The following is a 14,867-nucleotide window of genomic DNA, read 5'->3' on the forward strand; positions in this document are numbered from 1 at the left end:
GCTAATTTTTGGAATTTTTGAAGAGACAGGATTTCGCCATGTTGCCCCGGCTGGACTCTAACTCATGGGCTCAAGTGATCCACCTACCTTGGCCTCCCAAAGTGCTGGGATTACAGACTTGAGCCACCGTGTCCAGCCAGCTGCTATTCTTCTGCATAAAATGTATTAATGTATTAAGAAGAAACAAGAGTTTTACCATTTATCCTCACAAATACTTAACAAAGTAAATTTTGGCACATTAAAAACATCTTAGATTATCTTATTCTGAAAACATCCATCAAAATAATACTTAAGATCTCTCTGGATTTTATTTCAGCACTACATATGTCCTTAGAGGACAGCATAAAATGGCTTGGAGAAGTTATGGCTGAAATAGGACCAACACATTCACAAAAAAGTGAGGACTGGAATATCTTTGATGTAAAACAAGCCAATGCTATCATTGATTACTTAAAAATCAGGTATGGATTATTTTCAGTAACATTTATTTTTCATTTCACATCTTCTGGAAAATGTCTGTTAAGTAAAAAGTAATTCAGTTTTTGGCAAATTCAGATATTTACAGAATTTATGCTGTAATTAGCCCAACCAATAATTAGGTAATTAAATCTTCTTTAAATTAGATGTTCAAATCTTTCATCTAATAACCAAAAGTCAGAACAGTGAATAGTTTGGCTAACTTTGCATTCCCAGAAAAAAAGGTTTGCGTTTGATAAATATAATTTCATCTAGAATTAAAATAAATTAAGATTTCCGTTTTCTTTGCATCTCTAATTAATATTTATTAATAGGATGATTCAGATTAATCAGATGCAATTACAATAGACTCTATATTTTAGGTAGTTGATCTTTCCAACTACCTGATTCTACATTTTGAAGAGCAACATTCATTGCTATTTAAATATTTATTTTGAATGCTTTGTATTAGAAATTGAAGAGATTTATGAATATACTTCCTCAAATTTATTACATCCCCTGAAATATCTTGTAATATTGACCAATTAAACTCATTAAGTCTTTCTTACTGCTTAGAAAATGATGGAAGGAAAAGTATTTTTATTACAGTGATTCTTCATTGGTGAACTAAGAAATTTGTCTTTTTATATAATCTGTCACAAGGTCTCCAGTAGAGTCATGCATCTCTCTAAAGGGACATTTTTAGAGTTTGCAAATATTCCAACAAGAGTAGGTTAAAATCTTTTGTCAAGCTGAAGGCTTCTGCATAATATTTTTGTTTCTCTTATACTATATACGCCAGTGTTTTTCAACTTTAAAATTTAAAATTCTAAAATAAGAGTGCTGACTGATATCCTAGACATGCTCATGATTTGCTTGGCAAGGATTCTAGCTGAAATCTAGAAAGCTTTTTAAATACTAGCGTGTTTAATATGATAAAGTTTATATATTGGTTTCTGGCATGAATTAATAATGTCATATGATATAATATGGTTTTTACGTAATAGCATTTGATATAATGTGGTTTCTTAATATTAAAACATAGCTCCTAAGGGGTATCTCTCAGTAAAAGCCGAAGTAGTTTTCATATCAATTAAAGTAAGGCAAGGTCCTTGTGTTGGGGGAGATGATGGCAATCCAGAATTGGAGGAGAGCCTATTCCTGAAGGTCTTTCTACCCGTCAGGGTTTGGGAATCACTGGGCAAGAGGAATTCTACTTTGCACATTGTGTTAGCATCCTTCTTTTCCTTCTCTATTTGAACAATCCCAGTTTCTCTTGCAGAACACATTTTTAAAACTGAGCTAGCCCAGGAAGTTTCTAATGGGCACAGGGACTGATAGTTAACCAGGGCCACAAAACCCATGCCATAATGACCCCTTCTAGAAGGTAAAGGATGGCAGCTCTTTTCCCCTTCATCTTGTCTCTCTGGGCAAATGTTCATTGACATATTTCTTGACATTGTCCTTCAGAAAACAATTAAGTTAAGAGAGGATGTCACCTTTAGATCCTAACCAGGGTAATTTCGCATATTATAAATCCCTAATATTATTACTTCACTAAAAATAAAACGAAAAGTAGTATTTAAGAAATTAGTCAAAGTAAATCACAACAATTGTTGATGCTGTTAAGTCTTCATATTGTTATTTCAAAGAAGTTATGCAATTTAAATATCCCTATTACAGAACTACAAAATATCAGTTAGTAGGATGTCTGGAATTGATTCTGAAGTTGTGTAAAAGAAAATATGCTTTTCTACAACACCTGTTGAGAATCCCTCAAAAGTCCACAAATGAGAGTTTAGGGGGGACTGGGAGGAGGGGCAGCAGCAAGAAGAATAACTAATAGATGCTGGGCTTAATACCTAAGTGATAGGTTGATCTCTGCAGCAAACCACCATGGCACCCATTTAAACCTACACATCCTGCACATGTACCCTCAAAGTGAAAAGTTGAAGGAAAAAAACAGTTTAATAACAACGAAATCATATAATATTTTTCATTTTGATTACTACAAAGCAATGTTATAAATATGAAGGCAACCCAGTTATCAAAAGTATAAGTGTTTGAATTTAACCCGATACTAAGTTTACCCAACCACTAAAAGCCCTAGTCAATTGAGGTAGAGCAGTTTTTAGAACATGACCTATAGCACATGAAACTTAACTGACAATAAAATTGAAATTTCGTCTGATGCCCTTAACACACTCTGTCATGTGTCTGTGATTTGAAAAAAACTAATACCAAATTTCCTCCCCTACATGACTGTAAGTACTGGCAAATCTAGCTGTACAAATCTAGTTTTACATTTGTACAATGTATTGTATAATGTATACAAATATAAATACTTCTGCAGCTTTTTAGTATAAAACATCATTTACATATATATGGCACAAGTACACGTCTGTCATTGTGGATTCTACCTATTTATGGGAATTAGGCGATAGTAATCTCAGGTGTACACTCAATATAAGAGGCAGGTACCCAAAATAAGAAAATCAACCCTGCCGCTCTGTAAACCACAGGGTATTGCACTTCCAGGCATCGAGCCAGACATCTTGAATTATTTTCACTTCATCTCTCTTCAATTTAGAACTAAGACTAAATGTTTGACAAAATAATCTAGGAGGTTGAGTCAGTCAGAAGAGGATGAAAATGCATTATCGCAGTTGAAGTGTCACTTTGTTCCCATACAGCACTACCTAATCGCTCCTGGTAAATCTGGACAAGTCCTGGACTTGCCCCCAAGTCTGCACCTTTGACCACCACATCCAAATCACGCATTTTATTTTCAGTGTTAAGAAGTGAATTTCCCTCTTGGCATGGGACAACCTAATTCCTATATGCAGTGAAAAGAATAAGCCTGAAAGATTATGAAATTTCAGGAAGGAAGATCTATGAACTAAATTCTTTGTGTGACACAAGATAGAGAAAGGGAAATTTTATGCTGGTTCACTGAGAGGAAGCCAAGCTGTTTCCAAAATACTCTATAGTCTTTAATTTTTCTACTTAAAATCGGTTGTTGCCAGTGTAATATTTTTGACCTTAAGGCTTTCTCTAGATAACCAGTGTAAGTTAGGGAGAGTTTGAATTTATTTTGTGTCATTGAATTATCAGACTTCACTAATCTTGATGTATTTTTCTAGCCAACAAATCAAAGTAATGTCAAAAGCTAAGTTACTTTTCTGAATATTGATGAGTAATTTGAATGTACAAGAGGTTTTTTTCCCCAAAAAATACCATGACAGAGTCTGCACACCCATCACTTTTTAATGGATTGTGTTACTAGTGAGATCAACTGCTAATATAACTCAGAGAGACTCAGCTGCCTGAGGATTTCTTCATTGATTTCAAATGAATTGAAACTTTGATCCATTACAACATCCAGGAGAAGCCATTATTATACATGCTCTGTAGCTACATTTTGCAAATGTTAATTTCTCAGTTATATTAAAATCAATTTCCTTAAATAGCAAAAGGCACCAGAGTGAGAGAGAAACCACTAAGACAATTTTTTGTTCTTGGGCATTTTGCTGTATTATGAGTCTATTAATTTTCTCAACCAGCAGGAAGAGAACTAGAAAAATTCAAATATTATCACAAACAGGATATTAGAAGTCAGCCCTTCAGTAAATTTTTAACTCTTAATAATGCATTGCTCCTTAAACTTACTAGAATACTTATTTTAAGGACCTCCTATCCTTTGGTTCTTTATAGGGTTTTGTATGCTGACCACCTAGTCTTTAGGGTAAGAACTGAAGAAATGATCTTTTATTTTTCTGTTGCCCAGGCTGGAGTGTAGTGGCACGATCTTGGCTCACTGCAAGCTCTGCCTCCTGGGTTCAGGCCACTCTCCCACCTCAGCCTCCCAAGTAGCTGGGACTACAGGCGCCTGCCACCACGCCCGGCTAATTTTTTGTATTTTTAGTAGAGGTGGGTTTTCACCGTGTTAGCCAGGATGGTCTCAATCTCCTGACCTTGTGATCTGCCCACCTTGGCCTCCCAAAGTGCTGGGATTACAAGCATGAAGGAATTATCTTTCTTAAATTAATGTTTCCCTTTCATGTGTGACCGAATATTCTGCAGGAAACTCAGACATTTTCTAAATGGATTTTAATTCATGCGCCCTCATTTTTCAGGTATTATCAGAGATTAATTTAACATTGAAACAGTTTGAGAATGTGAGAAGTAATTGATATAGAGGTAGATTATATAATTCAGTGCCATTTTTCCAGAGGAAAATGACTCCTGTTTGCAGCAAAACATAGCAAATAATGTGAAGTTTCATGTTATTTAGGAATGGTGCATTATTTGCTTTTAAGCTAGGAAAAGTCAAGATGCCATCCAATTTCTCCCTTATTTCTAACTTACCCACTCATTACAGATGGATTTACTGATATTATTCTAGGTATTGTGTTATGTTGTCATCTCCTTAAAAACTAAAACTCTTAATTTCTTAGCATTTCCAGACAATTTCTTTTGGAATAAAGGAGGGTACTAACTCTATTTTGGTGTTTGATAGCATTAGCTTAGTCAATATGAAGTTTCCTTTAATAAATGTCTTTACATATTGTGGGGGTTTTTTTTCCTGAAATCAACGTATCAGAGTGCACATTTATTTTATATTTCAGCTTATTTCAACACTACAAGCTATACGAGTTTATGTTCTTCTCTGCCAGGGAAGAAATTGTGATAGGAACTGAGGTAAGTAATTTATCTAGATGGAACCAATTAAGCAGAATCACTGAATGCATGCTGATCAGCATCTGGATCTTTAACTGCTTAAAGCAACTTCTTGTCAAGATTATTCAAGTGTTAATATAACCAACTCGTAGTTTGCAAAAAGAATAATTGTATAAAGCGATCTTTGGATTAGGAAAATAAGCTGTCTTTTGGCATTAAAAGCATTGTTAATCATGTATACTTTGTGTATTTATGGATTATTTGACAAAGTTCTATTGGATAAGGTACATATGTCTTCATAAAAATAAAATCAGAAAAACTGATAAACTAGTAATTTGCAAAAAGAATAATTATACAAAGTAAATGTAATGATAACTCAGTGAAATCCCTTCTAATTTCTCTTTCTTTTTCATTCTACTCATTGTTTAAGACCTAATTTAAATCCCACTTCCTCAATGAATCAAACTTACCTTAATTGTATCATAATCCCAAACAAAAGGTTTAGACAAACTCTGTAATCAATCCTATTATTGTGTGCCAACTGATCTCTTATTGCTGAGTTTGGGCTACTGTCGCACCAATAAGCATATCAATATTCACCGTGTTATATGGTTTCCTAATTGTTTCCTGTGGGTTGATATAGTCAGTACAACTCAACAGTAATTTTCCTGAAGACAAGGATATCTGCTGCTTTTCTGCTACAGCATATAGTACAATGTTGGATACAGTAACCCCTCAATTAATACTACATAAACAATTCAGTGCCTAGGACAGCAGTTCTACAATGAAAGGTCTATCTGGAGACACTTTCAAACAGGCTTTCTTATAGTCGTATATTTGTAATTCCTAGAAATGAATCCTGAGTAGGAAAACATTTTTTTTTACTTTATTTTGTTTTATTTTATTTTTTATTATACTTTAAGTTCTGGGATATATGGGCAGAACGTGCAGGTTTGTTAAATAGCTATACACGTGCCAGGTGGTTTGCTGCACCCGTCAACCCGTCATCTACATTAGGTATTTCTCCTGATACTATCCCTCCCTTTACTCCCCACTCCCCGACAGGCCCTGGTATGTTCCCCTCCCTGTGTCCATGTGTTCTCATTGTTCAACTCCCACTTATGAGTGAGAACATGCAGTGTTTGGTTTTCTGTTTCTGTGTTAGTTTGCTGAGAATGATGGTTTCCAGCTTCATCCTTGTCCCTGCAAAGGACAGGAACTCATCCTTTTTTATGGCTATATAGTATTCTATGGTGTATATGTGCCACATTTTCTTTATCCAATCTGTCATTGATGGGCATTTCGGTTGGTTTCAAATATTTACTACTGTGAATACTCCTGCAATAAACATGTGTGTGCATGTGTCTTTATAGTAGCATGATTTATAATCCTTTGGGTATATACCCAGTAATGGGATTGCTGGGTCAAATAGTATTTCTGGTTCTAGATCCTTGAGGAATTGCTACACTGTCTTCCACAATGGTTGAACTAATTTACACTCCCACCAACAGTGTAAAAGCATTCCTGTTTCTCCATATCCTCTCCAGCATCTGTTGTTTTCTGACTTTTTTTTTTTTTTTTTTTTTTTTTTTTGAGACGGAGTCTCACGCTGTTGCCCAGGCTGGAGTGCAGTGGCGTTTCCTGACTTTTTAATGATCGCCATTCTAACTGGCATGAGATGGTATCTCATTGTGGTTTTGATTTGCATTTCTCTAATGATCAGTAATGATGAGCTTCTTTTCATATGTTTCTTGGCTACATAAATGTCTTCTTTTGAGAAGTGTCTGTTCATGTCCTTCACCCACTTTTTGACGGGGTTGTTTGTTTTTTTCTTGTAAATTTGTTTAAGTTCCTTGTAGATTCCAGGAAATCATTTTAAGGAGACTAAAGATGCCATTAAAAAATAGTGCTTCTGTAGGTCCTCAATTACTTTAGGGGGCTTTCCTGCCTCCTAGAAGTACCAGGGACAGGAGTGGCAATAATCAGAAATAAACAGTGAGTAAGGGGATATTCACATTACCTTTGTAATTTTCCTGATATTAAGAAACACATGGAACATGCCAGCTATTCTGACTTCCTGGGTATTGTTATTCTGGAATTTATAAATTACTTGCTTCATAAACACCTCAGTCACCATCCCTCACTCTTCATTTGGGTACTTGTTCTAATGCCAGCCTTTTAAAAGTGAACTGCCAGAAAACAAGGAACCCTTTTTGCTTCTGACTTTCCTAAAAATTACTTCTTTGCAGTCTCCTCATACTGTACCTTAAATTAGGTGTCACTTGACAAAGTTTCACTGAAAAACGTTTCCATTTCAGAATTACATCATATCGTGTGACAGCCCTTGCAATAATTATCAGTTTGGAATATAATCCTATCTCATCTATTCAAGCAAAACTTTGGGGAAATGATAGTGGCTTCAATAACAGCATAAGTAGACATTTAGAGTGATCAAGAAAAAATTTCAGAAAGAGCTCCCTTTTCCTTTGTTAATTACACAATCATGCCTTTCTTCTATATTGTAAGGATATATTTAGGTGACATTTACACTATGGAAAGATAAAATGGAGAAAGTAGACAGGGATTGGCTGCTTTATTTTCCATTGTCATTTGTATTTTCCCCAGGCTGACCAGGGCAATAAAAAAAAAATCTTTAAGAGACTGATGTTGGGTCTTTAAGAATTAGGCCCCTCATGGCATTTTAAAGGATTAGTGAAAGTATTTTATGACATTTTAGAAGTGTTTGCTAACCTTTGGTACAAATATCTGTTTTTTAATTAACAACCTTTCATGGAGGAGGTAGGGGCCTGCCCCAGTAATATGATTATTCATGCTGATATCAGGGCTCTGGGACCAAATAATGGCCACAAGACAAACACACGAATGTTTGAAATTTAACTCTTAGGCAAGCATTCAAGTTAGATAACACTGATGAAATTTAGTTTCTTTAATCATGGATAGATGAGAAAAAAACATAAATCCCCTCTAATCATAGAAGTGTCCATTTCATAAGTGAGAACAGAATGATGAAATAGAATATCACCATTTGTCAACCTTTAACAAAATAATAGATCTAGGCAATGATGATGTGTAGCTCCTGACATCACAAAAAGAAAGAAAACCAGACATCACTTGCTTGTTAATAAAATTATACAAAACCCCATATAAATTGCTCTTGCAGTTTGAACTGGATAGTCTTTTAGTCGGTCTTCTAACACTAACTTCCCATTTACTGGAAATATGGAAGATAAAGGAATATGTTAAGGATATCACAAAAAGGCAATTAGCAAACCACGGTATAGGAGATTCTATAGGACAGAAGACATGGAATATTCAACAAATAAATATTCAAAGAAATAACAAAAACATAAAAGGTGAACCTGTGGATTAAAAAATGACTGAATCAAATTCAATGTAGGTATCTTATTTGGATCCTACTTCAAACAGACAGATAGACAAGCCAAACCACAAACACAAAACAGTTATGAGACCATCGAAGCATTTGAATATTGGCCACATAGTTGATGATGACTGTTACTAATTCCTGGAACTTGTTAGTGTATTCCTTTACATGGTAAAAGGGACTGTGCAGATTTGATTAAGTTTATGAATTTGAGATGGAGCGATTATTCTAGATTACTGAAGTGGGATCAATGTAATCTCCATGTAAGAGAAAGAGAAAGACAGGAGGGTCAGAGTCAGAAAAAGGGAGATTTGAAGGTGTCACACTGTTGGCCCGGAAGTTGGAGGAAGAGGCCACAACTTTATCAACTGTCTTGTCACCTCCTTCTCATAGTTCTTTTTAATCCTTAATTGTTATTGTTCATTTTTCTTAAATATGAAATTTAGAAATAAACCTGTGCATATGTGGATTTTTAGTATGTGGCATATACAAATATTTAGTAAATTGGCATGTAAAGTTACTTGGGATAATTGGCTATGTGTTTGTTAAAAACAAATTAGATTTTTACCTTATACCAAACTTAAAACTAAATCCAATTTATTAAGAGGTTCATTTCCCGTAATGGAAGACATATTCCTTAATGGCAAACTATAATTTGGTCAACACTTCCACTGAGAACAACTGGAAAAACTGGACAAGATTGTTTTAAGACTTAAATATTTGAAAGCTCAGCTAGCAAGCTCAAAAAAGATTATGAGCCTGACAGTCACAAATGCTTTCTACTTATAGGCATCTACAAGTTTGGAAAAGGTGGCTAAGAAACTTAAAAGCTGAGAAGTGAAGCTTTGGTAGACACATGGAGCTAGGAGAACAAAAATTGGAGGGGGAAGAGAATATAGCAAATTTTACAAGTAGCATGTTGGGTCTGCACAAGATCACATTTTAGGACATCAGCCCTAACTACCATGGACTGAACTTCAATTCCAAATTTTCTCCATTTCTGGTGGATTCAGGTTAGCTGTGTATAGTGTTGTTAACTTCCTCTGTAAAATAAAATCATGCTACACTCCAGATTGTATCAACAGTTTTTCATAACCAATGTCTGTTACATAATAAAAATCACACAGAAAACAAAAATAGACCACAAGTGTTCCAGATGATGGAGTAATTGGTCATGTACTTGAAAATAATTATCCTTAAGAAATATTCTAAAAAATATTCTTGAAAATAAAATATATAAATTTTAGCAGATAAAAATGATTACAATATTAAATGGAAGTTCTGAAATAGAAAAATACAATAAAAATTCAAAACCAAGTGGATGTGTTTAACAATTTAGTCCATAGCTGAAGAGAAAAATTGGTAAACTGGAAGATAAATCGAAAGAAAAAATCTAAAATAAAGCATGGGGATGCAAAAGCATGGTAAACACAGAAAATGGATGAGAGAGTATGGATATAGTAAAAGGCATAACGAGAGAACAAAAGTCAATTCTAGAATGAGAATATAGAAGTCATATGTGAAGAGTTAATTTTCCAGAACTAGTCAACACCATTAGGACACAGATTTAGGATTTACTTGAACTTCAAATACATGTCAATCCCCACCTAAGCATATTATAGTAAAATTTCTAAAAACGAAAGATGAAGACAATCTTAAAACCGGCCATAGAAAACAAAAGACATATGTCCTTCAGAGGAGCAACAATAAGACTGACAGCCAACTTCTCAACAGCAACAATGAGAGCCAGAGGACCACAAAGTAATTCCAAATCGTCTTAAGAAAATAACTGTCAATCTAGAACTTCATTCCAAGAAAAAACACTTTCTGTGATAAAATAAGAAAAAGGCAAACAAGGCAGCGCAAACATGGGCAAAGAATATGAACAGACAATATGAGGATTTTAATAAAGGGATTTTTAGATTAAAAAAATAAGAAAATTTATTATAAACAGAAACACACTAAAGGAAGTACTAACGGGTGCTCTCTGGGCATAAAGAAAATGATTCCAAACAGCAAGTGAGAGAAATAGAAAGGAATGAAGAGCAAGTAAAACGGGACAGATTAGGATGGATGGATGGATGGATGGATGGATGGATAGATAGATAGATAGATAGATAGATAGATAGATAGATAGATCAATCTAAATTAATATCAAACGTGTTACACAAAATGTTTTGTGAGGTTTAAAATACACAATGACAATAGCATATAAGTTGAGAGCAAGGTAAGTGAGTCAGTTTTCTAAGCCCCTCCTGTTGTTTGAGGAAAGTAAAAGTACTTATTTATAAATATTTAATAAGTTGAGGATGCATATTATATCCTTGGGGTAAGCATTGAATAAATGATAATGCTAAGCTAAGAGAGGAGGAAGATGTAACAACAAAATCAGTTGAAGTACTAAATTTAAAATGCAAAACTATAGTAATAAATATAAGAAAAATATTAAGGAAAATAGTTTAATTGTGGAATTGGCTATATAAATTTTTTTAACATGTGATGAAAAATACTGTGAATAAAATTTTGTTAAGTCACTGGGAGAAAACATTTGCAAATTAACATACGAAGGTCAAAAAAAAATTTTTTTTTATCGTTTTAGAGATGGGGTCTCATTCTTTTCCTCAGGCTGGAATGCAGTGGTATGATTATAGCTCACTGCAGCTTTGAACTCCTGGGCTCAAGTGATCCTTCCACCTCAGCCTCCCATGTAGCTGGGACTGCAGACACACACCTTCATACCCAGCTAATTTTTTTTTTTTTTTTTTTTTTTTTTTTTTTTTTTTTTTTGGTTGAGATGGAGGTCTCACTTTGCTGCCCAGGCTGATCTTGAATTCCTGGCCTCAAGAGATCCTTCAGCTTCAGCCTCCTAAAGTGCTAGGATTACAGGTGTGAGCCACCAATTCCAGCCCAAAAATATTTTATACACAAATAGTTTCTTTGATAAAATAAGAAAAAGGCAAACAAGGCAACAGAAACATGGGCAAAGAATATGAACAGATAACATACTTTACCAATAAACAGATACAAAGATATCCAACCTTAATAGTTATCAAGGACCTGCAAAAAATATGCATTTCTTAAATATAAGATTGGCTAATAGTAAAAAGATGGATTAATATCTTGTAAATGAGGCTGCAAGAAAACATAGCCATATTTAGTTGGTGCAATGTTAAATTTGTAAAGCCACTCTAGAGAGAAGATTGGCAAAATCTATAAAGTTTTTGTGAATGTGAATATCTTTCTTCCCTAAATTCAAAGTATCTTCTCTATAGACATATGTATTCATATTATATAAAGCTATTCATACCTGAATATTCATCAAAGCATGGTTTATTACAGCTAAAAATTGCAGAAGGTAAATCAGAAGGGAAATACTTTATTTAAATGAAGTACTCAATAAATACTTCATGTGTACATTCATTTAAATAAAATGAAGTACAGTCACACTATAAAAAAACTATCAAGTCTTTAGAATGAATGTAGTAGATTCCTATGTATGGCTATGTTAATATCTCTACAATATATTCTTAATTTAAAAAGTGTAGAAGTAGAACAATATGAATAGTGTTCCCATTTATTTTTAAAAGCAAATAAAAATGAAAATATATAGACATGTATATGCATGTAAGTGATTGTATAAAAACCAAAAGAATTTATATTAACAATTAATATGGCTTACCTTTGGGTAGTTGGGTGGAAATAGGAATGGAATAGGATGTGAAAAGGGACATTTTATTCTGTATATTTCAGATTTAATGTTAGGCTTTTACAATGTGAATGTCTTCACATATTTTTGTACAATAATAAAATTGTTCCCTAGTTCATTCCCGAGAAGTATAGTACTAAGGCACATTTTGTGAATTAAGTGCAGCATATAAACAAGCTTATATACTAACATATTGATAGAGTGACTTCATCTGGGTTTTTACAAGATGAAAGGCTGCATGGGAAAAAATACGTGAACTCTCAATCCATAAAATTAAGTGCTTTACAAGTGTGTTGCTACCATATTAAAATTTTCAATATAAACTAGGTTTAGCTAAAAAGTCATTTATAGAGTAAAAATCTGGTGTTGTGCTATAATATCCCAAATTTTCCCCAAGAAAATAAAATTTATATCATGAATTATGCATATTTATCATATTGTAAAAATATTTATTCAGCTTAATTTCACCAAAGTGGCAACACATCAAATCTTAGATCATTTTTATTTTCAAAGGTTATATCCTATGTATGCATTTCAACACACACACACATATATACGCATTTGTGTTTGGATATAAAAACATAAGAATAAATCTGCTTTAATAATTTCTCTAACTTACAAAATGTGATAGATAGGTATAGCTTTATTTGTAACCATTTAAGCCAACTCACTCACTCAGTTTCAAGATTTTATTTTGCAGCATGGACATTTTTCACGTAAGCCCCATTGCACAGCTCCAGGGGCACCATTCACATTGCAGTCCACGTGTTTAATGGAGTTGTGCATTGTACAGACCATGCAGTCATTGGTGGAGGCCCTGTTTTCTAAAGCGGTTCTGTAGCAGAATCTGACTATAATAAATATGATATATTTAGAAGGATATTTAAAGAAAATCATAAACATGCCTAAGTGGTTACCTTGACTAGAGTCACATTTTGGCAGCCTTTCAAAACCCGAAATAATACCACTTAAGGTCAATAAATGTACCTCTCTAAAGTCAGTGAATGTCAACTGTATATAATTTCATGTTCTGAGCACTTATTCCTATAGCAAAAACAAAATAAAACACTTTTCCCTTCCTTATTTCAAAACCCACACAGATTGTGGGTGTTAATGACACTATGCTTAAACATCGTTAGCTTTGTGGCAGAAAATAACCATATAAAAACATAAATTTTATTTTCTTTCTTTAAACTATAAAGTTATAGTGTCCTGAATAAACAAACTATGAGACTTATGTAAACATTCACCCTTTTAAGGAAAAAAAGGACCAAAACAGCATTGCACATTAGATCATATTTTGGAAAGGAGGAAGGCAACTGAAGCATAGCCATAAAGATACCTTTTTTCTCTTCAGTTTACCCTTGAGATGTACCTATCAAAATAATCTAAACTTATCCAGATGATGTTTTTAATCTTGAAAAAGGCTTTTTTCTTGTTGGATGATCCTATTAGCAAACTACTGGAAGGGAAAATCATACAGGGCATAATTTGTAGTTTGACCTACTCACATTGGGTGTTGCTAAAGAAAATCAATCAGAAATTGTTGTGTTAAAATAACTCTACCTGCTCTACCTGGCATGTGTGACTAACTGACTTTAGAATCTATCATTTAAAGAAAATGGTTGATTCTTGGATATACAATTTATCAAACTTCACTCCAGTCCTTTTTCTCCAAAGCACAGAAAAATAATCATCCCTCTCTAAATATAAATCTTTTAAGAGAAATTCAAGGAATCTGTCTCCAGCAAAATAATTGATAAATGGCAGGAGCATAATTTAAAGATGATTTCCATCACAGATCACATGGCATCTCAACTCTTGAGTCTGTCACCCAAGTCTTCCCATCTGTTGCCCCAGGAGCATCAATCTTAGCTCCTCTGTGACCAGTTCTCTGATTGAGCTAGGTTGGCCTTTTCGTAATTACAGCTTTCTCATTTCCCTCTGCCTTGCAGTATGAGGCTGTTCTTACTGCTGCCTGAAAAGTTCTCCAACATTTTTCTACCAACCCATGCCTACTATCCCCTCATAGCTTCGTCTGAGAGACACTTTTCTTACAGAAAAAAAAAAAAAGTGAACAAAGAAGGAAGGAATAAAAAGTACTTCCTCTTACATTACCTTTTACTTGTTATTTCCCCAACATTAAATGTCTTGTTCAAAAATACTGTCATCATACACTCTCCTAGAAATTGACTTCTAATTATAAAGTGATATCTCAAGCAACCAATTACTATCTATAATTCCATGAGATCCGGGTAACTGACATTATTGTTTCTCCTGTTTTTCTGCGTATAGGAATTACATACATTCACCTAGTGTTCACTAACTGTTTACTAAATCAATTAATGTAAAGGAGGAACGTTTTATTTTATTGATGAATTACACAAAGTTATATTTGGAAAATATTATTTTGGTGTGTAGACTGAAAAAGTTAGATCAATCTCTTAAATTATTAATCATTAAGTCCATGACCAGGAAATTAAAAGCTGGTAATAGAATAACACATGTTTATATTAGTCATGTTTTTTATTATAAACTGCCTTATATGGACCACCTTGGGAAATGGCTAACTATAGCCCACTGTAAGTCAAGACTGTAAGATACCAGAGGCCACCAATATTA

General features: G+C 33.9%; 1 protein-coding gene across 7 annotated transcripts in view; it reads left to right on the forward strand.

Moving 5' to 3' along the window:
* Positions 1–14,867, forward strand: part of CABCOCO1 (ciliary associated calcium binding coiled-coil 1) — a 106,487-nt gene that overhangs the window by 22,576 nt on the left and 69,044 nt on the right. For 6 of the 7 annotated variants that reach the window (XR_011607779.1, XM_024788036.2, XM_011715157.3 and 3 more), the window contains exons 4-5: positions 317–461; positions 5,085–5,157. Coding sequence is in view for 6 of the 7 variants with exons in the window: in XM_024788036.2 (XP_024643804.1) it covers positions 317–461; positions 5,085–5,157 (218 nt within the window). In the remaining variant the exon portion in view is untranslated. Of the gene's footprint in view, positions 1–316; positions 462–5,084; positions 5,158–9,328; positions 11,301–14,867 lie in introns of those variants that run through there. The other variant, XM_071069606.1, reaches the window with a different exon arrangement.

This window comes from Macaca nemestrina, chromosome 9, assembly GCF_043159975.1.
Source record: "Macaca nemestrina isolate mMacNem1 chromosome 9, mMacNem.hap1, whole genome shotgun sequence".
NCBI lineage: Eukaryota > Metazoa > Chordata > Mammalia > Primates > Cercopithecidae > Macaca > Macaca nemestrina.